The 27,383-nt window shown below is 43.2% G+C and overlaps 1 protein-coding gene across 4 annotated transcripts in view; it reads right to left on the minus strand.

Annotated features, from left to right (window-relative positions):
- The window catches only part of LOC115106350 (cGMP-dependent protein kinase 1-like), a 223,847-nt gene extending 201,104 nt beyond the window's left edge, over window positions 1-22,743 (minus strand). For 2 of the 4 annotated variants that reach the window (XM_029628986.2, XM_029628985.2), the window contains exon 1: window positions 22,026-22,743. In XM_029628986.2, the coding sequence (XP_029484846.1) occupies window positions 22,026-22,291 (266 nt within the window). In that variant the 5' untranslated portion in view covers window positions 22,292-22,743. Of the gene's footprint in view, window positions 1-14,710; window positions 15,199-22,025 lie in introns of those variants that run through there. The other 2 variants (XM_029628983.2, XM_029628984.2) reach the window with 2 other exon arrangements.
- Window positions 22,744-27,383: the final 4,640 nt, after the last annotated feature.

Genomic DNA, 27,383 nt, shown 5'->3' on the forward strand with positions numbered 1-27,383 from the left:
ACAAACCAGATAAAATATTTATTTGGCAATGCTACCTTTCAAGACAGTTTTTCAATAGACCACAGTATTTCAAAGTATATTATTTGCCTTTACCTAGTCTCTTTTTTCTGTTTTTGAACAGGCGATCAGATGTATTGTAGAATGCAGAGATTTCAGCTGGAAGCAGGGCTGGGGGGGATGGTGGTGGGTGATGGTGGACACCAACATCTGCCTAGCTCTCTACCTGTAACATTTGGCTCTAAACCATCACAGTAACCTTGGGGAAAGGAACCTGAGGTTGAAGAGAAAGAGGCAAGAGATCTCCTTTGGGACCTGTACTTAATAAACCTGCCCATTTCCCCCAGCACTACTGCCCTCCTTACAGACAACGGCACAGTAATCAACTGTTTGCAGTGTCTGTCCATACGGCTTGTGTTTGTGCAGAGATGCGTGGGAGTGCTAAATGAATTCTGAATCTCTCCTTATCAAAAACCCATTCTGATTAAAGGTTGAATAGAGAGCAAGATGTGATTCTGGCACAGTGGGACATGTGTGATTTGGTAAAAAGCAATCTCACTTTGATGACCGGTGATTGTCACTTGTGTATTACAGTGCTGCCTGGCAACATGGGTGCTTAGCAGTGACTACAGCTGTGTAACTGTCACAGCCTTATCCAGAGGCTTGGCAGAAGTGAAGAGTTTCAGTAAAGCAACAAGGAAGAGCAGACACAGATGGGCTCCTTGAGTAATGAGTGAATCTGAAATTAAATCAGATAGGGCATCGCAGACAATGACAAAATCAAATGTTCTGCCTTTTTGTGAAGAAATAAATCCGCATGAATAGCTTATCATCTCTTTTTGCGTGGGGACCCCTTAACACTTTGTTCTTCTGAGAAACCGCTCTGTTCTATACACTGCAAGTTCAAGGCATTTCAATAACTGTTTTTCAATATTAGAACATTCAAAAAAGTATCTAAATAACATCTCTCTGTGATTTAACTGAAGGTCACAAGTTCCATCAAGACACATTCTATACTGAAGTTATAATGCAAGCTTATTTTCAGTCGACTAAATTGCTAAACTATTCAGCTGAGAATTAAAATATAGTAATGTACCCAGTATGAAACACTGCAACACTCATCTGCTGTGATTAGATTTAGCTGGCACTCCAGTCTTGCCCATTACAGTGTAGCAAAATTCTGGTATAACATTTACATTTTTTCTTATTTTCTCACTGCTTCATTGCCTGTATCCGCTACGGGTCCGCGGTCAAATGACCACCCCTCATCACTGTCAAACGCTCCCTAAAACACTTCTGCGAGCAGGCCTTTCTAATCGACCTGGCCCGGGTATCCTGGAAGGATATTGACCTCATCCCGTCAGTTGAGGAGGCCTGGTCATTCTTTAAAAGTAACTTCCTCACCATCTTAGACAAGCATGCTCCGTTCAAAAAATGCACAACTAAGAACAGATACAGCCCCTGGTTCACTCGAGACTTGACTGCCCTCGACCAGCACAAAAACATCCTGTGGCGGACTGCAATAGCATCGAATAGTCCCCGCGATATGCAACTGTTGATGGAAGTCAGGAACCAATACACCCAGTCAGTCAGGAAAGCAGGAAAGGCCAGCTTTTTCAACAAAAATTTGCATCCTGTAGCTCTAACTTCAAAAAGTTCTGGGACACTGTAAAGTCCATGGAGAACAAGAGCACCTCCTCCCAGCTGCCCACTGCACTGAGGCTAGGTAACACGGTCACCACCGATAAATCCGTGATAATCGAAAACTTCAACAAGGTTTTCTCAACGGCTGGCCATGCCTTCCTCCTGGCTACTCCAACCTCGGCCAACAGCTCAGCTCCCCCCCCCACAGCTACTCGCCCAAGCCTCTCCAGCTTCTCCTTTATCCAAATCCAGATAACAGATGTTCCGAAAGAGCTGCAAAACCTGGACCCATACAAATCAGCTGGGCTTGACAATCTGGACCCTCTATTTCTGAAACTGTCCTCCGCCATTGTCGCAACCCCTATTACCAGCCTGTTCAACCTCTCCTTCGTATCATCTGAGATCCCCAAGGATTGGAAAGCTGCCGCGGTCATCCCCCTCTTCAAAGGGGGAGACACCCTGGAACCAAACTGTTACAGACCTATATACATCCTGCCCTGCCTATCTAAGGTCTTCGAAAGCCATGTCAACAAACAGATCACTGACCATCTCGAATCCCACCGTACCTTCTCCGCTGTGTAATCCGGTTTCCGAGCCGGTCACGGGTGCACCTCAGCGACGCTCAAGGTACTAAACGATATCATAACCGCCATCGATAAAAGACAGTACTGTGCAGCCGTCTTCATCGACCTAGCCAAGGCTTTCGACTCTGTCAATCACCATATTCTTATCGACAGACTCAGTAGCTTCGGTTTTTCTGATGACTGCCTTGCCTGGTTCACCAACTACTTTGCAGACAGAGTTCAGTGTGTCAAATTGGAGGTCATGTTGTCCGGTCCTCTGGCAGTCTCTATGGGGCTACCACAGGGTTCAATTCTCGGGCCGACTCTTTTCTCTGTATATATCAATGATGTTGCTCTTGCTGCGGGCGATTCCCTGATCCACCTCCTTGGACACTGTGCTATCTAACCTCCAAATGAGCTTCAATGCCATACAACACTCCTTCCGTGGCCTCCAACTGCTCTTAAACGCTAGTAAAACCAAATGCATGCTTTTCAACCGTTCGCTGCCTGCACCCGCATGCCCGACTTGCATCACCAACCTGGATGGTTCCGATCTAGAAAATGTGGACATCTATAAGTACCTAAGTGTCTGGCTAGACTGCAAACTCTCCTTCCAGACTCATATCAAACATCTCCAATCCAAAATCAAATCTAGAGTCGGCTTTCTATTTCACAACAAAGCCTCCTTCACTCACGCCGTAAAACTTACCCTAGTAAAACGGACTATCCTACCGATCCTCGACTTCTGCGATGTCATCTACAAAATAGCTTCCAATACTCTACTCAGCAGACTGGATGCAGTTTATCACAGTGCCATCCGTTTTGTTACTAAAGCACCTTATACCACCCACCACTGCGACCTGTATGCTCTAGTCGGCTGGTCCTCGCAACATGTTCGTCGCCAGACCCACTGGCTCTAGGTCATCTACAAGTCTATGCTAGGTAAATCTCCGCCTTATCTCAATTCACTGGTCAAGATGGCAACACCCACCTGTAGCACGCGCTCCAGCAGGTGTATCTCACTGATCATCCCTTAAGCCAAAACCTCATTTGGCCGCCTTTCCTTCCAGTTCTCTGCTGCCTGCGACTGGAATGAATTGCAAAAATCTCTGAAGTTGGAGACTTTTATCTCCCTCACCAAGTTTAAACATCTGCTATCTGAGCAGCTAACCGATCGCTGCAGCTGTACATAGTCCATCGGTATATAGCCCACCTAATTTACCTACCTCATCCCCATACTGTTTTTATTTTATTTACTTTTCTGCTCTTTTGCATACCAGTATCTCTACCTGCACATGTTCATCTGATCATTTATCACTCCAGTGACAATCTGCTAAATTGTAATTATTCACTCCTATGGCCTATTTATTGCCTACCTCCTCATGCCTTTTGCACACAATGTATATACCGTAGATTCTTTTTTTCTACTATGTTATTGACTTGTTTATTGTTTATAGTTTACTCCATGTGTAACTCTGTGTTGTTGTCTGTTCACACTGCTATGCTTTATCTTGGCCAGGTCGCAGTTGCAAATGAGAACTTGTTCTCAACTAGCCTACCTGGTTAAATAAAGGTGAAATAAAATTTAAGTAAATTGCTGTGGGGACTTGATTAAATTCAGCCACAAGTGCATTAGTGATGTCAGGCACTGATGTTTGGCCATTAGGACTGGGTCACAGTCGGTGTTCCAATTCATCCCAAAGGTGTTTGATTGGGTTGAGGTCAGGGCTCTGTCCAGGCCAGTCAGGGCTCTGTCCAAGTTCTTCCACACCGATCGACAAATAATTTCTGTATGGACCTTGCTTGATATACGGAGGCATTGTCATGCTGAAACAGGAAGGGGCCTTCTCCAAACAGTTGCCACAAAGTTAGAAGCACCTAGAAGGCCATAGCATTAATATTTCCCTTCACTGGAACTAAGGGGCTTAACCCGAACCATAAAAAACAGCCGCAGACCATTATTCCTCCTCCACTAAACTTTACAGTTTGCACTATGCATTGGGGCAGGTAGCATTCAGGTAGTCCGTCAGACTGCCAGATGGTAAAGCGTGATAAAGCATCACTCCAGAGAACACATTTCCACTGCTCCAGAGTCCAATGGTGGCGAGCTTTGCGCTGCTCGGCCATAGATACCCACTTCATGAAGCTCCCGACAAACAGATATTGTGCTGACGTTTGGAACTCGGTAGTGAGTGTTGCAACCGAGGACAGATGATTTATACGTGCTTCAGCACTTGGCGGTCCCATTCTGTGAGCTTGTGTGGCCTACCATGTCACGGCTGAGTTGTTGTTGCTCCTAGATGTTTCAACTTCACAATAACAGCACTTACAGGTGACCGGGGCATCTCTAGCAGGGCAGAAATTTGACGAACTGACTTGTTGGAAAGATGACATCCAATTACGGTGCCACATTGAAAGTCACCGAGCTCTTCAGTAAGGCCATTCTACAGCCAATGTTTGTCTATGGTGATTGCATGGCTGTGTGCTCGATTTTATACACCTGTCAGCAATGGGTGCAGCTGAAATAGCCAAATCCACTAATTTGAAGGGGTGTCCACATACTTTTGGTGATGTGGAGTATTATAACAGAGAGAACAGACTTTTATCATTTAGATTGCTTCCGTTAATGAAATGCTTCCTTTACAATTACATTATAGAGTCATTGTGATAGAACATTTACAGTTCAAAACATTTATAAACGCTTATAGAATGTCACTGTGGTTACAGCAGCAGCAGAAGGGATATTTCTGGATGGAACATGTCTGAAAGACAAGCCAGATCAATGTTTGAAAGGCCATAGTGTCTCTCCAAACAGTCTCAGTGAAAGATCGTCAATTCATCAAGGCTAAGTCTCTATTACAATTTTATGAACAAAATCAACGGTGAGTAAAGCAAAATGTTTCATTAAAATAACTGTCCAGTGTTTCCAGATTTCTATCAAATATGACCTAAACTGAGTGTACAAAACATTAAGGATACCTTCCTACTACTTTTTTAATTAAGTAGCTGTTTTCTGTGTTGAAATGGTGTGGGTGTACCCCAACATAGTCCAGTAGACACTATAAAACGTCTCTATTTGATATAGAAGTGTGAAAATTGGCACACTTGCGTAGTTTTTCATGCTGAACAAAACCTGATTTAGTGCGACTTGAGCAAAGCCCCAGGTCGACATGTAGCGCCCCCTAAAGGTCAATGGTGAAAATGCATTTACCTGTATCGACGTTTTGGGTAATGGCTTCCCCTGTGTTGGGTCTACATAGCCCCAAAATAGCTAAACATGTTTGGATTGGTTTGGGGTACTCATTCAATCAACAACCAAAACCATATGGCATTTGTTTTGTCCTTTATGATCGATGATTAAAAACCATTAAATCGCAGTAAAATGTGTATATTTTCACTTTCAAAGTGGTGTATTAAATACAAAGTTACCTTTGACACTCTCCAAAAGTGATATCTGTTCCCTGAAGTCTACCGATTACAATGATAAATAATATGATATTGTACACTGTGTCACTTATAATAAATGTGCCAGGAAACCTGCCCAGTGCAGGTCACTCTATGAGAAATCCAATAGGAATGCATTATGTCCAGTAGGGACAAAGGTAACCCATTTGAACAAAATCGCTTTATGATGACGCCACAAAACTAAATAAAGCTATAGTGCCATTGCAGATTTTCCCTGTTGCACTCTAGGGAAGCAGTTTTCCAAAATGGCCACCAACCAGCTCCATAGGGCCAAATAGGACTGGTTTGACATGGCAGTATTTCAATAAATAATTGCTACATAATGCCCAATGATGGCTTGAAATGTTTGAGTTGGTGTTGGGAATAAAAGGGCCCAAATATGTCATATACAGTACCAGTCAGAAGTTTGGACAAACCTTCTCATTCAAGGGTTTTTCTTTATTTGTACTATTTTCTACATTGTCGAATAATAGTGAAGACATCAAAACTATGAAATAACAGATATGGAATCATGTAGCAACCACAAAAGTCTTAAACAAATCGAAATATATTTGAGATTCTTCAAAGTAGCCACCATTTGCCTAGACAGCTTTGCACACTCTTGGCAGCTTTGCACACTCTTGGCATTCTCTCAACCAGCTTCACCTGGAAGGCTTTTCCAACAGTCTTGAAGTAGTTCGTACATATGCTGAGAACTTGTTGGCTGCTTTTCCTTCACTCTGCGGTCCAACTCATCCCAAACCATCTCAATTGGGTTGAGGTCGGGTGATTGTTGAGGCCAGGTCATCTGATGCAGCACACCATCACTCTCCTTCTTGGTCTAATAGCCCTTACACAGCCTGGAGGTGTGTTGGGTCATTGTCCTGTTGAAAAACAAATGATAGTCCCACTAAGCCCACACCAAATGGGATGGCGTATCGCTGCAGAATGCTGTGGTAGCCATGCTGGTTACATGTGCCTTGAATTCTAAATAAATCACTGACAGTGTCACCAGCAAACCACACCATGACTCCTCCTCCTCCATGCTTCACGGTGGGAACCACACATGCAGAGATCATCCGTTCACCTACTCTGTGTCTCACAAAGACATGGTGGTTGAAACCAAAAATCTCAAATTTGGACTCATCAGACCAAAGGACAGATTTCCACCGGTCTAATGTCCATTGTTCGTGTTTCTTGGCCCAAGCAAGTCTCTTATTATTATTGGTGTCCTTTATTAGTGGTTTCTATACAGCAATTAGACCATGAAGGCCTGATTCACGCAGTCTCCTCTGAACAATTGATGTTGAGATGTGTCTATTACTTGGGCATTTATTTGGGCTGAAATATGAGGTGCAGTTAATTGCCGATTTCTGAGGCTGGTAACTCTAATGAACTTATCCTTTGCAGCAGAGGTAACTCTGGGTTTTCCTTTCCTGTGGCGGTCCTCATGAGAGCCAGTTTCATCATAGTGCTGGATGGTTTTTGCGACTACACTTGAAAAAACTTTAAAAGTTCTTCAAATTTTCTGGATTGACTGATGATGGACTGTTATTTCTCTTTGCTTATTTGAACGGTTCTTGCCATAATATGGACTTGGTCTTTTACCAAATAGGGCTATCTTCTGTAAACCACACCTACCTTGTCACAACACATCTCAAATGCATTAAGAAGGGAATAAAATCCACAAATTAACTTTTAACAAAGCACACCTGTTAATTGAAATGCATTCCAGGTGACTACATCATAAAACTGATTGAGAGAATGCCAAGAAAGATGACATCATCCTCTATGAGGAAATAGCAAGCATTGTTTAAATGGTCTGTTTGAGATACAAGTTTGAGGTAGGTTTTATTCTCCAAGTGTTTTTTTCTCCAACTATGCAGAAATACGGGTTTAATATAGGATGAGTCAACAACATTACTTGGGTATGAGTTAACAGAACATTAACTTAAAGGTGAGATTATTACTGGGCAGTTACATTAAGAAAACAAATATACCCATCAAATCCCTGCAGTATATTCGTTTCAGCTACACTAACCAGGTTTCCATCCAAACTTTTTCTGCAAGTAAAGTACATGTCGGATAAAAAAATGTCATGACAGGCCTGATGGAGACAGAATATCTGTTGGTTAACTTTACAAATGTAGACAAAGCAAGATACGCTAGACAAGGTGGGATCTTTCTGTGTCAGTAAAATCTATTATTATGCAAGAAATGTCAGTGGAAATGCTTCTATTCAGAAATATTGATATAATAATCATCATATCTAGTAAACTTGGAATCATGCAATGACATGTTTTGTGGTCCTCCCACTATGACTTGACTATGCAGTTTATTAGGCTACAGATGAAATAAGTTATGCTAAACTTCACAGGGTGGTGAAAGTGCAAGGTGATGAGATTGATGCTCCTTTCCAGTAAATATGTGCACTACGTCATTACGCACAGCCTTTTATCTGAAAAAAGTCCATTTGATGGAAGGACATCAAACATATTAGAATATTCTCATGAAAATTTGTCGCGAACTGGTGGGAAACCTAATGACTCATCTGACTCAAAAATATTCAGAGAAAAAGCACAAAAGGGGAGAACGGAGCCATTAGTCATTTTGGAGGCACTGAACTCCAGCTGGTGGCTAGTGTCAGAAGACCGACCCCCTTGGTGTCCCGCCAACCACTCCCTTTGAAGAGGGTTTGAGGACAATGGACAGAAATGCCACTGCTCATCAGGCTGCTCCAAATTAATCAGATCCTTTTATATTCAGCATTAACTGGGTGTCCTGGAAGGCTTTTCAGGGGAATTACTACACATGGCCAGGTGAAGACTGGTGAGAAGCTTTGGTTGCAGTCTATTGAATAACATGACTGAGATCGACTTGGATGGATTGACATTGCAGAACTATGGTATAGTGTGTCACAGTTATACAGTATGTTAACTGATAGTTGACTAGACTCCAGCTTGGCCCCTGTTCTGTTTTCGTGTCGCGTTTCCTTTCCTTCGCTTCAGAAAGCGCGTCCCTGTCAAAGCCCAGAGATAAACACAGAGCGGTTCCCTTAAAAGGAGAAAGTATGCTGCTTTAGAGAACAGCCGGATGGATAGACAGCATTCCTACAGACTTTATAGGACCCTTGGACTGAAGGTGCAAGAATCAAACTCTTTCCCTCAATGCCCTGACCATACCTTCCAATCTAAGAAGCCTGAGAAAGGTTGTGATCGTTTACAACCTACACAGTTTCAGAAATAGAGTTGCAAAGGCATGAATTGTAAAGGAAATAACGTCACATCAGTGCACATATGTAGGGGCTCCCGAGTGGCGCCGCGGTCTAAGACACTGCTTCTCAGTACTAGAGGCATCACTACAGACCCTGGTTTGATTCCAGGCTGTATCACAACCGGACGTGATTGAGAGTCCCATATGGCGGCGCACAATTGGCACAGCGTCATCCGGGTTTGGCCAGGGTAGGCTGTCAGTGTAAATAAAAATAAATATGTGGTATTAGTTTGGTAGTAGTTCATAACAATTATAATTGTATTGCTGCTGTGGGGTGAGTCCACGCCAGAATGGGCAAAAAATATTTTTTGTTTGTCAGATTGTTCTGGAAATTATCACGTTTGATATGCTTTTTACATTTGTATCACAATCCTGGACTGTAAACTGTCATGGTCAAAACATATTGCTACAACAGTAGCCAAGATGGGGAGAAGTCTGTCCTTAATAACAACACTATCAACAAGGCAGGTCCTACAGGCCCTAGTTTTGTCGCACCTGGACTACTGTTCAGTCGTGTGGTCAGGTGCCACAAAAAATGGACTTGGGAAAATTGCAATTGGCTCAGAACAGGGCAGCACGGCTGGCCCTTGGATGTACACAGAGAGCTAACATTAATAATATGCATGTCAAACTCTCCTGGCTCAAAGTGGAGCAGAGATTGACTTCATCACTACTTGTATTTGTGAGAGGTATTGACATGTTGAATTCACAGAGCTGTATGTCTGAACAACTGGCACACAGCTCAGACACCCATGCATACCCCACAAGACATGCCAGAGGTCTCTTCACTGTCTCCAAGTCCAGAACAGACAATGGGAGGCGCATAGTACGACGTAGAGCCATAACTACATGACACTCTATTCCACATCAAGTAACTCATGCAAGCAGTAAAATCTCATTTTAAAGAACAGATAAAAATGCACATTATAGAACAGCGGGGACTGTGAAGAGACACATACAGAGGCACAGACACATGCATACAAAGACACGATAACATACGCACTATACACACACGTACACATGGATTTTGTATTGTAGATATGTGGTAGAAGTATAGTGGCCTGAGGGCACACACTTAATGGGTTGTGAAATGTGTTGTGAATGTATTTTTATGTTTTTAAAATTGTATAACTGCCTTAAAACCTCTTAAGGCTAGGGGGCAGTATTATGACATCCGGATGATAAGTGTGCCCAACGTAAACTGCCTGCTAATCAGCTGGGATATGCATATAATTGGTAGATTTGGATAGGAAACACTCTAAAGTTTCTAAAACTGTTAAAATAATGCCTGTGAGTATAACAGAACTGATTTGGCAGGCGAAACCCAGAGGACAAACCATCCAGGGGAAGAAAATTGAGGTCATAGGATTTTCCAATGGGATTTCTATGGGAAACCCTGTTAATTAGGAACCTAGTTGCAGTTCTTATGGCTTCCACTGGATGTCAACAGACTTTAGAAATTGGTCGATGTTTTTCTTTTGAGAAATGAAGAAGTAGTGCTGTTCTTTGTACGTGTCACTCTGAAGGTCCCTAGTCTTTTGTTGCGCGTGAACAGGAGCGCGGCCCGTGTTATTTTTCTTCGGTATTGGAAACAGATTATCCCGTCTTAAATTCTATCGATTATTTACATTTTAGGATATCTGAGGTTGGATTAGGAAAGTTGCTTGAAATGTTTGGACCAAGTTTACAGGTAACTTATTAGATACTTTGTAGTCATGTTGGGCGAGTTGGAACGGGTGTGTTTCTGAATCAAACCCGCCAAATAAATTGACATTTTGGGGATATAAAGAAGGAATTTATCCAAAAAAAAGATCATTCATTGTGTCACTGAGACATTTGGGATTGCAAAAAGAAGATCTTCAAAGGTAAGGTATTTATTATATCGTTATTTCAGACTTTTGTGTCGCACCTGCCTGGTTGAAAAAGGATTTTCATGTGTGTGTATGCGTGGCGCTGTCCTCAGATAATCGCATGGTGTGCTTTCTCCGTAAAGCCTTTTTCAAATCTGACAGAGCAGCTGGATTAACAAGAAGTTAAGTTTATTTTGATGTATCACACTTATATTTTCATGAATGTTGAATATTGATATTTCTGTAGTTTGAATGTGGCGCCCTGCAATTTCACAGGATGTTGTCAAATCTATCCCGTTAACGGGATTTGGCGCATTAAGGGATCACTAATTGCTGGAATTTAGGAAGTGTAGCTGCTGCATGAGGATCCATCATCAATACAAATATAAATATTGTTTTTGAAAATCATGATGAAAGTGGCCATTTTAGGCCACTTTTAGGCCTATACATGCCTCTTGTAAGACCCCATGTCTGCGAACCGTACATGATATGTTACAGACATCTTGCTGTCATTATACTCCTAATAGTGTCCTCTAAAGTATGGACTAAGTCTACATTCTCAAAATAACCTTTTTTAGTTTGTTACATTTTAAACATGTTGTTTAAAACAATATTGTCACGTTCGTCATAACGAGGAGACCAAGGCACAGCGTGATTGGAATACATTCTTCTTTTATTTAACGAAGACCACTTAAACAAACGTGACGCTATAAACAACTAGTGCTGACATGCAACTACACATAGACAATAACCCATAAAACCTAAATGGAAAATGGCAACCTAAATAGGATCCCCAATCAGAGACAACGATAAACAGCTGCCAGCTGCCTAGACAAACCAAAACCCCATAGATATACAAAAAACCCTAGACAAGGTTAACACACATACCACCCTCATCACACCCAGACCTAACCAAAATAATAAAGAAAACAAAGATAACTAAGGTCAGGGTGTGACAAATATACTCAAGAAAATAAAATATTCAGACTGACTCTAATGCTACTTTTAATATTATGATGCATTTTATGAGCAGCATCAACACAGGGAATTGGAAAATGGATTCAAAGGGGACTCTCTCTCTGCTGGTGATTTGCTGAAAGTTCAATCCTACAGGAGGGTTGTGATTGTTTAATTACCTATAATGTCAATTTCCATGTATAAAAATTATAATTTCTTGAAAATTAGCAGAGAGCCCACTCTGGAAATTGTACTTATTTGAAGAGTATATTGTTCCAAACAATATGTCTAAAAAAAGGGGGAATCAAAAAGTGTACTTTTAGATACACTACCGGTCAAAGTTTTAGAACATCTAATCATTCAAGGGTTTTTCTTTACTTTTACATTGTAGAATAATAGTGAAGACATCAAAACTATGAAATGACAGATATGGAATCATGTAGTAATAAAAAAAAAAAAGTGTTAAACAAATCAAAATATATTTGAGATTCTTCAGCTTTGCACATGCTTGGCATTCTCTCAACCAGCTTCACCTGGAATACTTTTCCAGCAGTCTTGAAGGAGTTCCCACATATGCTGAGCACTAATTGGCTGCTTTTCCTTCACTCTGCAGGCCGACTCATCCCAAACCATCTCAATTTGGTTGAGGTCGAGAGGTTGTGGAGGCCAGGTCATCTGAAGTAACACTCCATCACTCTCCTTCTTGGTAAAATTGCCCTTACACAGCCTGCATGTGTATTAAGTCATTGTCCTGTTGAAAAACAAATTATAGTCCCACTAAGCCCAAACCTGATGGGATGCGTATCGCTGCAGAATGCTGTGGTAGCCATGCTGGTTAAGTGTGCCTTGAATTCTAAATAAATCACAGACAGCGTCACCAGCAAACCCCCATAACACCTCCATGCTTTATAGTGGGAAATACACATGCGGAGATCATCCGTTCACCCACACCACGTCTCACAAAGACATGGCAGTTGGAACCAAAAATCTCAAATTTGGACTGATCAGACCAAAGAACAAATTTCCACCGGTCTAATGTCCATTGCTCGTGTTTCTTGGCCCAAGCAAGTCTCTTCTTATTATTGGTGTCCTTTAGTAGTGGATTCTTTGCAGCAATTCGACTATGAAGGCCTGATTCACGCAGTCTCCTCTGAACAGTTGATGTTGAGATGTGTCTGTTACTTGAACTCTGTGAAGCATTTATTTGGGCTTCAATTTCTTAGGCTTGTAACTCTAATGAACTTATCCTCTGCAGCGGAGGTAACTCTGGGTCTTCCAATCCTGTGGCGGTCCTCATGAGAGCTAGTTTCATCATAGAGCTTGATGGTTTTTGCAACTGCACAATTTTCCAGATTCACTGACCTTCATGTCTTAAAGTAATGATGGACTGTCATTTCTCTTTGCTGATTTGAGCTGTTCTTGTCCTAATATGGACTTGGTCTTTTACCAAAAGCTCTGTATACCAACCCTGTCTTGTCACAACACAACTGATTGGCTCAAACGCTTTAATAAGAAGGAAAGAAATTCCACAGAATAACTTAACAAGGCACACCTGTTAATTGAAATGCATTCCAGGTGACTACCGCATGAAGCTGGTTGAGAGAATGCCAAGCATGTGCAAAGCTGTCATGAAGACAAAGGGTGGCTACTTTGAAGAATCTCAAATATAAAATATATTTAGATTTGTTTAACACTTTTTTGTTAATTACATGATTCCATGTGTTATTTCATAGTTTTGATGTCTTCACTATTATCCTACAATGTAGACAATAGTAAAAAATAAAATAAAGAAAAACCCTGTAATGAGTAGGTGTTCTAAAACATGTACTGGTACTGTAAATAATATTTGTATATTTAATAAATTAATGTGATTTTTTTTATTTCACCTTTAGGAGTATAACGATACCAATACGTTATCTGTACCATGTACGGATTATAGGGTTTTAACAGAGGCATGTATTTACCAGAGGCATGTGTTTTCAGGCCATGCTGCTGTGGAATCAACCTGTGCTCGTAGTGTTGTGGAAAAGTATGAAACTAGAAACATTAGTGAGATATATATACATACACACACAAACAATATTTGGAAGAGGGAGAGAACCTATTCGTTTTTCCCTAACGAACGGTCTATCTTGACAGTGGATTACATGATTTACTGACTCCACATAAGAAAATGTTCTTCTCTGCCTTTCTCCTTTGTCTGGACTTTGACAAAACAACCTACTGTAATAGAACGTTCTGTTGTGTACTCTTAAGGCATTTAGATATACAAATTCATTTTTATAATGCTCAAATTCCCAACCTAATGTTTTCCCTTTATGCAGATATTGTATCTCTTACATGGAAATTGCTATCTGTCCAGGTGCGCTATGTTCCTTTATGACTATACGTATCTTTAGAAGGTAGATGTTGATTTGGCTAGTCAAACAACATTTGAGAGCAGTATCAGGGCTTGAGCAACAAGTGAATTAGAAATGTTAGCTCTATGCTTTCAGAGGCTGACTTTTACTTGAATGTGTTCATTGCATGTGCATTATGGGGGTTTCCTGACTCTGCATAGCATAGTGTCTGTAGATTTGACTGTGTTTGCAATTGCAGTTGAGGTAAGTTGTGTGTTTTAAAACAAATGTTTCTGTAGAGACTTGTGTTATTAAGGCTAGTTTTATCATGTATACTCAGCCAGGTGTATGCACACACCATACTGTCACTACACAACTAGCATGCATTATGCAAATATGGTTGCTGCATGATATCATGTTTCCATAACACACACACACACACACAACGTACTTCATTGCAAATGCAAACACAGCCACAACTAAAGCCAACATTTTGCCATTCAATTAGCCTACAGTGTTGCTGTGATGGGATTCACTTTTGGTACCACTCATACTCTAATAGGGACATGTGATATACAATAGATGAACAGCAGTCAGCACACAGGTAAGACACAATGACCAAAGACGGACATATGAAACCTACTGTGGGCTCTTGGGGTAGAATGGAAGAGTGACATGACTGAGTTCATGAATGTCAAAGGCGGTGGGCTCTCCTGATATCGCCTGTCTCTTGGTCCTGTGCTGCTCCTGTAGTGCGCTTGCCTTGTGGACTTGTTGCGTCGCCGGTTTGATTACGGATCGGTATTTATCCAGTTCATTCTGAAGCTTTTGAATCAATTCGTCCTTTTGATCTAATTCCAGCTCCAGTTCGTCAATAAGTGCGTCTCGTTGTCGCAACTCCTCAATCTTCTCCTGTAATGCGTATTGGAGATCGCGTAAGGTCCCCATAGTTTTCAGAGAAATCAGGATCACCAGAGCGCAGCAAACTTTGCGAGTGACTCGAATGATGCTCAGATTTGGAAGGCAACCTCCTCGTTCACTGCCACTACACAAATTGAATACTTGCGGGGAGAACGACTCATGCGCTTGATTTGAAACTCAGGTGAGTAGCCTTTCAAATGAAAGGTTGGCCAAATGTGACGAACAATACGCTTCATTGTATTGCTTACATACGTCAGTATCCAGAGTGAGCGTCAGCGCTCGCAGGATGCCGAAGCACAATCATTGATCCCCCCACCAGTGCAACAAATTGGTTGCTTTCCTCAATACTATGATCAGCCAATCAGGTATCAGGTAATACACACACCTATGCTCTATAATATTCGTGTAGATGCACCCTACCTGTCAGAGATTATATATTATATATGCACCATACTTCAGTCGTAGTGATTGTAATGTGATACTAATGTGCAGAAATTGCAGAGACATATGCACTATAATGTAAATTTAACTGTATGATGCTAACCACTTGTAATTTATAATAAGGCAGGATCACAATGATGATGGCACTCACCCCTTTGAAGCCACATGTTTTGACCCCGAATAAGCATGACACAACGCGGAGTGCCTGGACACAGCCCTTAGCTGTGGTATATTGGCCATATACCACAAACCCCCGAGGTGCCTTATTGCTACTGTAAACTGGTTACCAACATAATTAGAGCAGTAAAAATACATGTTTTGTCATACCCGGGGGGTACGCTCTGATATACCATGGCCTTCAGCCAATCAGCATTCAGGCCTCAACCCACCCAGTTTATAGTAGGTATTATAAACTGGGTGGTTCGAGCCCTGAATGCTGATTGGCTGATAGCCGTGGTATAACAGGCCGTACGTATACCATGGGTATGACAAAACATTTAGTTTTACTGCTTTGCGCCGTGCATAAGAACAACCCTTAGCAGTGGTATATTGGCCAATTGGCCATATACCACACCCCCTCTGATCTTAATGTTTAACCCTACCTTATCCACAGACTTGATATAGTAGAAGTGATGCCGAATAAGGACACCAGGCCTGATAAGGGTCTATAGCTCCCTCCTATGGCCACCTCATGTCATATACATTGCCCATAATCCCATTAAATAATAAACCCATGTACATTGCAAAGCCAGGCAGGTAGCACTCCAGTTGACACTTATATCCAGCCTTGAAACAAGGCAATATAAACAGTTGTCTAACTTCTAACGTCTGTGTGGATACATATTTCAGAGCATTCAGCGGAACGCAGTTTGAGCCTCGGATCATTTTACATCATCTGTGACAGACACAGCTGTCCAATTAAGATAATTAAATGAGTGTGGGTACCTATGTGTGGTGTGTGTGTGTGTAAGTGTTTGTGTGTGTGCGTGCCTGCGTGTGTCTTGTGAGAGGATTTAAGACATCATCCTCAGTGCACATTAAAGTGTCTGAGAAAGCCGGGTTGAGGAGGAGGGATGCAGAGTGTAGAGCCTCGGTTCTAGATACCAGGCCATTGGTAACCTCAGGCAGGCCACTGGTAACCTCAGGCAGGCCACTGGTAACCTCAGGCAGGCCACTGGTAACCCCAGGCAGGCCACTGCTAGCTGGTAACCCCAGACAGGCCACTGGTAACCTCAGGCAGGCCACTGATAGCTGGTAACCCCAGGCAGGCCACTGGTAACCCAAGGCAGGCCACTGGTAACCCCAGGCAGGCCACTGGTAACCCCAGGCAGGCCACTGGTAACCATAGGCAGGCCACTGATAGCTGGTAACCCCAGGCAGGCCACTGGTAACCCTAGGCAGGCCACTGCTAGCTGGTAACCCCAGGCAGGCCACTGGTAACCCTAGGCAGACCACTGGTAACCCTAGGCAGGCCACTGCTAGCTGGTAACCCCAGGCAGGCCACTGGTAACCCTAGGCAGGCCACTGCTAGCTGGTAACCCCAGGCAGGCCACTGGTAACCCCAGGCAGGCCACTGGTAACCCCAGGCAGGCCACTGGTAACCCCAGGCAGGCCACTGGTAACCCCAGGCAGGCCACTGGTAACCCCAGGCAGGCCACTGGTAACCCCAGGCAGGCCACTGGTAACCTCAGGCAGGCCACTGGTAACCAGGCCACTGGTAACCCCAGGCAGGCCACTGGTAACCTCAGGCAGGCCACTGGTAACCTCAGGCAGGCCACTGGTAACCCCAGGCAGGCCACTGGTAACCAGGCAGGCCACTGGTAACCCCAGGCAGGCCACTGGTAACCCCAGGCAGGCCACTGGTAACCCCAGGCAGGCCACTGGTAACCCCAGGCAGGCCACTGGTAACCCCAGGCAGGCCACTGGTAACCCCAGGCAGGCCACTGGTAACCCCAGGCAGACCACTGGTAACCCCAGGCAGGCCACTGGTAACCCCAGGCAGGCCACTGGTAACCCCAGGCAGACCACTGGTAACCCCAGGCAGACCACTGGTAACCCCAGGCAGACCACTGGTAACCTCAGGCAGACCACTTGTAACCCCAGGCAGACCACTGGTAACCCCAGGCAGGCCACTGGTAACCCCAGGCAGGCCACTGGTAACCCCAGGCAGACCACTGGTAACCCCAGGCAGGCCACTGGTAACCCAGGCAGGCCACTGGTAACCTCAGGCAGGCCACTCAGGCAGGGTAACCCCAGGCAGACCACTGGTAACCTCAGGCAGGCCACTGGTAACCCCAGGCAGGCCACTGGTAACCCCAGGCAGACCACTGGTAACCCCAGGCAGACCACTGGTAGCCCCAGGCAGACCACTGGTAACCCCAGGCAGACCACTGGTAACCCCAGGCAGACCACTGGTAACCCCAGGCAGGCCACTGGTAACCCCAGGCAGACCACTGGTAACCCCAGGCAGACCACTGGTAACCCCAGGCAGGCCACTGGTAACCCCAGGCCCACTGGTAACCCCCAGGCAGGCCACTGGTAACCCCAGGCAGGCCACTGGTAACCCCAGGCAGGCCACTGGTAACCTCAGGCAGGCCACTGGTAACCTCAGGCAGACCACTGGTAACCCCAGGCAGGCCACTGGTAACCTCAGGCAGGCCACTGGTAACCTCAGGCAGGCCACTGGTAACCTCAGGCAGGCCACTGGTAATCTCAGGCAGGCCACTGGTAACCTCAGGCAGGCCACTGGTAACCTCAGGCAGGCCACTGGTAACCCCAGGCAGACCACTGGTAACCTCAGGCAGGCCACTGGTAACCCCAGGCAGACCACTGGTAACCCCAGGCAGACCACTGGTAACCTCAGGCAGGCCACTGGTAACCCCAGGCAGGCCACTGGTAACCATAGGCAGACCACTGGTAACCTCAGGCAGGCCACTGGTAACCTCAGGCAGGCCACTGGTAACCCCAGGCAGACCACTGGTAACCTCAGGCAGGCCACTGGTAACCCCAGGCAGGCCACTGCTAACCCCAGGCAGACCACTGGTAACCCCAGGCAGACCACTGGTAGCCCCAGGCAGACCACTGGTAACCCCAGGCAGACCACTGGTAACCCCAGGCAGACCACTGGTAACCCCAGGCAGGCCACTGGTAACCCCAGGCAGACCACTGGTAACCCCAGGCAGACCACTGGTAACCCCAGGCAGGCCACTGGTAACCCCAGGCAGGCCACTGGTAACCCCAGGCAGGCCACTGGTAACCTCAGGCAGGCCACTGGTAACCTCAGGCAGGCCACTGGTAACCTCAGGCAGGCCACTGGTAACCTCAGGCAGACCACTGGTAACCCCAGGCAGGCCACTGGTAACCTCAGGCAGGCCACTGGTAACCTCAGGCAGGCCACTGGTAACCTCAGGCAGGCCACTGGTAATCTCAGGCAGGCCACTGGTAACCTCAGGCAGGCCACTGGTAACCTCAGGCAGGCCACTGGTAACCCCAGGCAGACCACTGGTAACCTCAGGCAGGCCACTGGTAACCCCAGGCAGACCACTGGTAACCCCAGGCAGACCACTGGTAACCTCAGGCAGGCCACTGGTAACCCCAGGCAGGCCACTGGTAACCATAGGCAGACCACTGGTAACCTCAGGCAGACCACTGGTAACCTCAGGCAGGCCACTGGTAACCTCAGGCAGGCCAAGCTGAAAAAAGAGCACTAGTAATATGACTGCCTGTCTGCCTCCTGCTTATGCTTGCAATGATATCATCTTCCAAAACATTCCTAGACAGCAGCATGTAAAAGCATTAAATCACTACTTAAGACTGCCTGTCTGTCCTGCTTGTGTTTACTGTAGTACTGCAATTTTATATTTATTTAACCAGGCAATTTAGTTAAGAACAAATTCTTATTTTCAATGACGGCCTAGGAACAGTGGGTTAACTGCCTGTTCAGGGGCAGAACGACAGATTTGTACCATGTCAGCTCGAGGGTATTGAACTTGCAACCTTCCGGTTACTAGTCCAACGCTCTAACCACTAGGCTACCCTGCCGCAATGTCATTATAGTTGCAACAGACGAAGATGTTTGTACAAAATGTCGATCATGTCGTTTATTATAGTTACAAGAGAAGTTTGTAGGCTACAACATGTCAATGTTATAGTTACACCAGACAAATAAGTGTGTACAACAAACCTTTCATCGTAAAGGAGCACATGCACAGAAAGTACAGATTTTTTTACGATCAGGAATAATCCTCCAGAGAATCAGGTCACACAGCCACCTCAGGTTCACAAACAGATCCTAACCACGAAGAAGCATTTTGCTCCCATCTTGTGGCAATTGTTATTAGCTGCATATCTAGAGGAGAATATCTGGGACAGTGGTCACTTTCTGTTATGTCTGTGGAGAAACAGCCGTGGGGCTGTGTTTATAATACTGGCACACGGCTCACAGTGCACACTGAGATCTTTGAGAGTTGCAAAGTGTTAACACTTTCAATGAGACTTGAGTATAACTGTAGGTGTGTCACATACGCAAATATGTGTATGTGACCAAAAACATTTGGATTTGATTTATTTACTGTGTAATTAAAGGGTATGGCATGAGTCGGACCTCAATTCAAATCATCACATTTTATTTGTCACGTATGCCAAATACCATGGGTGTAGACCTTACTGTGAAATGCTTACTTACAAGCCCTTATTAACCAACAATGCAGTTTCAAGAAAAATAAGAGTTAAGAAAATATTTATTGAATAAACTAAAGTTTTTTTTTTAAACAACACACACAAAAAAATGAGGCTATATACAGGGGGTACAGTGTGTGGGGGGTACAGATTAGTCGAGGTAATTGAGATAATATGTACATGTAGGTAGAGAGACAGAGTGACAGAATGAGAGACAGAGGGGGGAGACCGAGAAGGGGAGAGAGACAGAGACACAGAGTGACAGAGCGAGAGACAGAGAGGGGGAGAGACAGAGGGGGGAGACCAAGAAGGGGAGAGAGACAGAGACTCAGAGACACAGAGCGACAGAGCGAGAGACAGAGAGGGGGAGAGACAGAAGGGGGAACGATGTCATAGATTCAACTTATTAAAACTGTGAATCAAGCTCCTCTGTGACAAGGCAGTGACATCTCCCAATCAAGTGAAATTAGTGCATCAGTATCAGTATCGCCAGGAGACCAAAACATGGCACTTTCTGAGCCAACAGTAAGCACACATACAATTTTACTATCTGTACAGTCCAGTGGAGGTTCATAATAAGGAGGGGAGGACGGCTCATAATAATGGCTGGAATGGAGTGGAATAGAGTGAAACCAGTCCATTTACTCCATTCCAGACATTATTATGAGCCGTTCTCCCCTCAGCAGCCAGAGTCGTATCAGCACCGATGCACACTCATAACAAGTATACTCTGAGTCAGGGCACTCAATACTGTAGTGAAGTGTATAAGTACCCAACAGTGATCTCGTAATGTCAATCAGCGATAAAAATACACTTTCACAAGAGTCAGTGGATTGTAAATATCAGTGGAATGGGACCACTCTCAGTCAGTGCACTCAATGCAGGCCTGTGTGTGAGGGTCAGCGCACAGTGATCAAAAAGTGACTTCAGTTCCACAAAGCTTGTTTACAACTTTAGACGATGCCTTGGGTGCTCATTAGCAGTACGTCGGGATTCGGTAATCAATGGTGCCCAAACAACACAAGCTGAGAGGACATTATGTCATAGCAACTAAACAACAAGGCAATGTGTCTAAACTGTTCCAATTTATTTCTAGAGCACGTTCTATGAGTAAACCAATCACAGGGGCCACTCGTCATTGCACAACAGTTAGGTGAATATGTCTAATGAATAAGTTACTCATCACAACAGACATAACATTGTCCCCTCACTTCTCTTCTCTCCAGGTTACATCACCATGGTGACTGTCGGCATAAAATTACCACAGCTTTTAGCTGAACAGCCCTGAATGGGGCCCACAGTAACGGGCTATTAGAAGCACCCTGTTGAAATTGCTCTGAAACATTTGAGGGACATGTAAAGTGAAATCTGAAAAGCAACACACAGATTTGTTTTTTAATGGAGTAGGCCTACTGTATTTGGTTAAAGACACATAAATACTGTAGGTCGATACATTGGACGTTTGCATAAAATCATATTTGCATAAAAAGCCTGGTGGTGTTATGGACTTTAATGCCCCCTAAGAGTTTGAAGATGGAGCCAATCAATTAAAATCACCAGACTGCTGTCCTTCTCTCTAAAAGTTGTCGCATTCCTCCCAGATTAAATTACTAATCGATTTATGAGCACATCCTTAATTTAGTGTTGTCTGGTTTATTGACCTCTCCTCTCATCCAGGATATATACACAATATAAAAAGAGTTAAATGCATTATTTGTAAGGCTAAGTGTAATGGACAAAATGTGTTCGGGAAAAGGAACAGGAAAGATATTACCCACTGGACACAAACGTCAATTCAACGTCTATTCCACGTTGGTTCAACTTAATTTCAGTGAAATTATGTGGAAACAACGTTGATTCAACCAGTGTGTGCCCTGTAGGCAATTATGGTGAAGTAGCAATAATAAACTATGTGGTACCTGTCAGACTTGGAATGTTTCCGAAATGCTTCACTGTTTAACTCCTGGAAGGTTCGGTAAGCTTGAGGTTCCGCCGAGATGCCTTGGGCGCGCCTGGTTCTAGGTCCAATTATCTGCGCGCTGGGCAGAACGGATTGACATTTGTGCAGTTTTCGTTTTAATTCGTGGATCTCTTCTTCCTTTTCGGCGAGACGCATCTCCATGTCCTTAATTCTCTCCTCTTTTATCAAAATAATATTTTTGAAGTCTTCTTCTAAATCACTCATGTTGGAACCTGAACAAACTTTCTCCAGGCGGGAACAAAAGATGCTATAGGATCCAATGCGATCCGCTACTAAAACTCAAAAATTCGGAGGTAGAAATATGGAGATCAAATCGTCCAAAAGGTTCAGCTCACTGTAGGGAGGACAGTTGAGTAACGGTGACAGGGAATGCTGAGTGCTGCTTTTCCTCAGTCCCACGCGTGGTGGACTGACTAATGGTTATATCGCAATGAGAAACCAATTATGTCTCCTGCTTTCAAGCACAATGCGTGCAGAGACTGCCGTTCAACGTTGAACAACAGAAACTAAACATAGGACAGCATTTCCAAAATCATTCTACCCTAAACTATATTCCTGAAATAGCATAAATGACCATATGAGCCAGTGGATGACGTAGTTTTATGTAATTTGATCCAGCACTTCCATGTGAAATTGTCTGAGCTATCTCTCACTGTCTGCCTGACTGCTCATCAATGAAACCCTTGAGCTAATGTAAGTAGCCCCCAATGAGAGAGAGAGAGGGGGGGGGCTCTCCATTGGATCAGTGTACATTATTGTTCAAATTCTATTTGCTGAAATGTTTTAATCGTTCTCTCTCTCTCTTTAAAATGCACTTCTATGTAATATATTCCATATACTGTGGACCCTAAATGTTTTACAAAATGTAAGGAGGTGTCATGTGATGTGAATGGTGAGTCACCCAGCTGTGTTAACAGCTGTGTTGGTCCATATTTTCTGTCAGTTATCAACTTGTGTCGTTTATCAAAGGACATAAATATGTGACTATTTCCTGTAAAATTGCATCACCAGACGATTTCACTTAGAGACACCTTCTGAATAGGCAGGAATCTCCAGTAACAACTCAACATGACCACAAGTTAATGTTTGTTGAGCAAAACAACAGATGCAGAACCTGTAGCAGTTTGCAACACAGCTAGTGACCCATAATATTTTGTATAGGCCTACTGCTACAGTAGCTACAACTAGAGAAAGATGTGTGCATGCGCACACAAACGCACGCACATATGCATACACACAAACACAGAAACACACACACACACCTGACCTGGGTTCAAATACTATTTAGGGTCTTTCAATTCTTTTAAAATATATTTCGAAGTAAGTATTTTGATATTGTTTCTTTGAAAATACAAGTGGTTGAATATTGGCAAGTATTTGGAAATACACTTGGAATGTATTGAAATACTGAAATACACAGACACGTGTATTTTTAAATACAAATACACTGTATTTAAATACCATGCAATTGAAGCCAGGTCTGTTTGGTCCTAGGGGTATTTGAAATAATCTATTTGGGTGCAAGTATTATTTGAAAATAGTTTCAAATAGTAGGCAATATATAGGAAATTATTTGAAAATACTTTCAAATACTTCATATAGAAGTAGTAGGTTTTGCTAAATTATTTGAAAATACTCAAATACACAGAAAATAAGTATTTCAAATCTAAATATTTAAATACACATGTATTTGAACCCAGGTCTGGCACATATTCTCCCCAACATTGCTCAAATGTAAAAATTCACTGCTAGTGTCTTCACCCTTTCATTCAGTCAAATGACCAAATCACCCTCTAGTAGTCTCATGGGTGGAATGTTATTAATATCTCAGAATTATTTCATAATAACTTTTTTTTTTTACGCTGAAAATCCAGGTATTTCTATGTCAAACCGTTTTGTTATATTTCAGTCTTCTGTGATTTATATAAAGTGTAATATTGGAATGCAAACTGACAATTAAATACATTTCAACTCCATAACAGACATGGTCTAGGTGTCTTTTTTTTAAAGAGCATAACCATGTGTCTGAGGTGTATACTTCTGTTTCAAAGTAGATTTGTTTAAGACTACCAAGATGCTGATTTAGCCCACTGCAGAAAAAGGTTCATCTGACTTTGTCATTCAGGACATCTACAATGGGGATCCTGCTTTGATTGGCATTTGAGCACAAGGCACAATAGATCTTCTGGCCCATCCTTATCTCCACTTCGGGTATTGAGTTTCAGAGGAGGCAGGCAGGGCAGACATTAGTCACCTCTTTCCTGTAATGCATACATATTCTCTCATCGAAACCAGAGACAGTATCTAAGTGAACACAGGATGTTTCAAAATCAATATTGTTTACCTCATTCGCCTGGCCGGCAGAAATGATCTGTGAGGACGGATGGACTGCAGAGTAGAACAGAGCACTCACGGCATGGCCCCGTAAACACAAAATGAGGAACCACAGCTTTTAGCTGAGCAGCCCTGAATGGGCCCACAGTAACGGGCTATTAGAAGCACCCAGTTGCATTTGCTCTGAAGCATTTGAGGGACATGTAAAGTGAAATCTGAAAAGCAACGCACAGATTTGTTTTTTAATGGAGTAGGCCTACTGTATTTGGTTAAAGACACATAAATACTGTAGGTCGATACATTGGACGTTTGCATAAAATCATATTTGCATAAAAAGCCTGGTGGTGTTATGGACTTTAATGCCCCCTAAGAGTTTGAAGATGGTGCCAATCAATTAAAATCACCAGACTGCTGTCCTTCTCTCTAAAAGTTGCCGCATTCCTCCCAGATGAAATTACTAATCGATTCATGAGCACATCCTTAATTTAGTGTTGTCTGGTTTATTGACCTCTCCTCTCATCCAGGATATATACACAATATAAAAAGAGTTAAATGCATTATTTGTAAGGCTAAGTGTAATGGACAAAATGTGTTCGGGAAGAGGAAAGAAAAGAAACAGGAAAGACATTACCCACTGGACACAAACGTCAATTCAATGTCTATTCCACGTTGGTTCAACTTAATTTCGGTGAAATTAACACTCTGAATCTGTTGGACAGACAAAGGTGTAGGGTGTTACGGTTATAGGTGTGGTAGAGGTAAGTTGTTCTGAGGGATGCAATAGACAGGACACAAATACAGTACATACACAGGCAAAGTGCACTGCAATAGACACATATTATTGGTACAGCTAGTGACTGGAACGAACTGCAACAAACACTCAGACTGGACAGTTTTATCTCAATCTCTTCACTCAAAGACTCAATCATGGACACTCTTACTGACAGTTGTGGCTACTTTGCATGATGTATTGCTGTCTCTAACTTCTTGCTCTTTGTGCTGTTGTCTGTGCCCAATAATGTTTGTACCATGTTTTGTGGGCTCCTGAGTGGCACAGCGGTCTAAGACACTGCATCTCAGTGCTCGAGGCGTCACTACAGACACCCTGGTTTGAATCCAGGCTATATCACAACCCGACGTGATTGGGAGTCCCATAGGGCGGTGCACATTTGGCCAAGAGTCGTCCGGTGTAGGCTATCATGATGTAGTTAAATTAAGGTTACATTTAAAAATGTAAAAAAACATTGTGCTGCTACCATGTTGTGTTGCTACCATGCTGTGTTGTCATGTGTTGCTGCCTTGCTATGTTGTTGTCTTAGGTCTCTCTTTATGTAGTGTTGTCAAATCAAATCAAACTTTATTTGTCACATGCGCCGACTACAACAAGTGTAGACTTTACAGTGAAATGCTTACTTACAGGCCCTTAACCAACAGTGCAGTTCAAGAAGAAGAAAATATTTACCAAGTAGGCTAAAATAAAAAGTAATACAATAAGAATAACAATAATGAGGCTATATACAGGGGGTACCGGTACCGAGTCAGTGTGCGCGGGTACAGCCTAGTTGAGGTAATCTCTCTTGTCTCTCTTGTCTCTCTTGTTGTGATGTGTGTTTTGTCCTATATTTTTATTTTTTATTATGTATTTATTTAATCCCAACCCACATCCCCACAGGAGGCATTTTGCCTTTTGGTAGGCCGTCATTGTAAATAATAATTTGTTCTTAACTGACTTGCCTAGTTAAATAAAGGTTAAATAAAATTAAATAAAAATACACAATCCACTTTACACATTTTGAGGTAATTGGACTTGTCAGAGGTTATTGGAAGGTGTTTATTTTTAGGACAGTTCTCTCACTTTGTTCTTTGAGATTTAACAGATTTTCCTGCTATAATTACCAGGGGATGAAACAGATGCCTCTTCATCACAGCTCCCCATACTGCTAAAGCTCTCAAAAAACTTGATGTTATTCATCCCTGGATGTCTGCTATTCTCACAAGGCTTTGAAGAGAGTGGAGACCTAAGCCTGGAGATTTAAAGCTACAGCCAGACATTTTACAGATCACTGAAATGTGGCTCTAATGCCTTTTTAACTAACACTGGCATACATTACTATACATTTTTCTAAGCGTATAAAGCATAACTGTTAGAGTAGCTTGATCTTCTTTGGCTTATGAGAGGAATTTGTCTCTGCCAGCGCTGTGCACGAATGGGCACTTTCCCAGATGGTCACTGAAGCAGATCTCTCAAGGCAAATGCTTAAGACAACAAACTGTGCCTGAAACCGTAAGCGACCTACCCCGATGATTGGTTTTTGTATAAAATGAGATACTCCCTCCCTTAGTTCTCCAGCTCCATCTCTCGTGTCTCTATAGCTCTCCCTCCCTTCCTCTCTCTCCATTTATTGCTGTCTTTTTGCCTCAATTTCTCTATTACATTCCCATTTTAATTTAATGGGCTTTATTGGCATGGGAAACATATGTTTACATTGCCAAAGCAAGTGAAATAGATAATAAACAACCGTGATTTTAAAATAAAAAAGGGAGAATAAATCAACATATGGTTTGTATTTACATTGGTGTTTGTTCTTCACTGGTTGCCCTTTTCCTGTGGCAACAGGTTACACATCTTGCGGCTGTGATTGAACACTGTGGGATTTCACCCAGTAGATGTGGGAGTCTATCAAAATTGGATTTGTTTTTGAATTCTTTGTGGGTCTCTATCTCCCTTTGTTTTATTTCTCTCTCTCTCTCTTTCCTTCCGTCTTTCTTTTGTGTGTCCTCTCTCCTCTCTCTCTCTCTCTCTCTCTCTCTCTCTCTCTCTGTCTCTGTCTCTGTCTCTCTCTCTCTCTGTCTCTCTCTCTCTGTCTCTCTCTGTCTCTCTCTGTCTCTCTCTCTCTGTCTCTCTCTCTCTCTCTCTGTCTCTCTCTCTCTGTCTCTCTCTCTCTGTCTCTCTCTCTCTCTC

Source organism: Oncorhynchus nerka, linkage group LG23 (genome assembly GCF_034236695.1).
Source record: "Oncorhynchus nerka isolate Pitt River linkage group LG23, Oner_Uvic_2.0, whole genome shotgun sequence".
NCBI lineage: Eukaryota > Metazoa > Chordata > Actinopteri > Salmoniformes > Salmonidae > Oncorhynchus > Oncorhynchus nerka.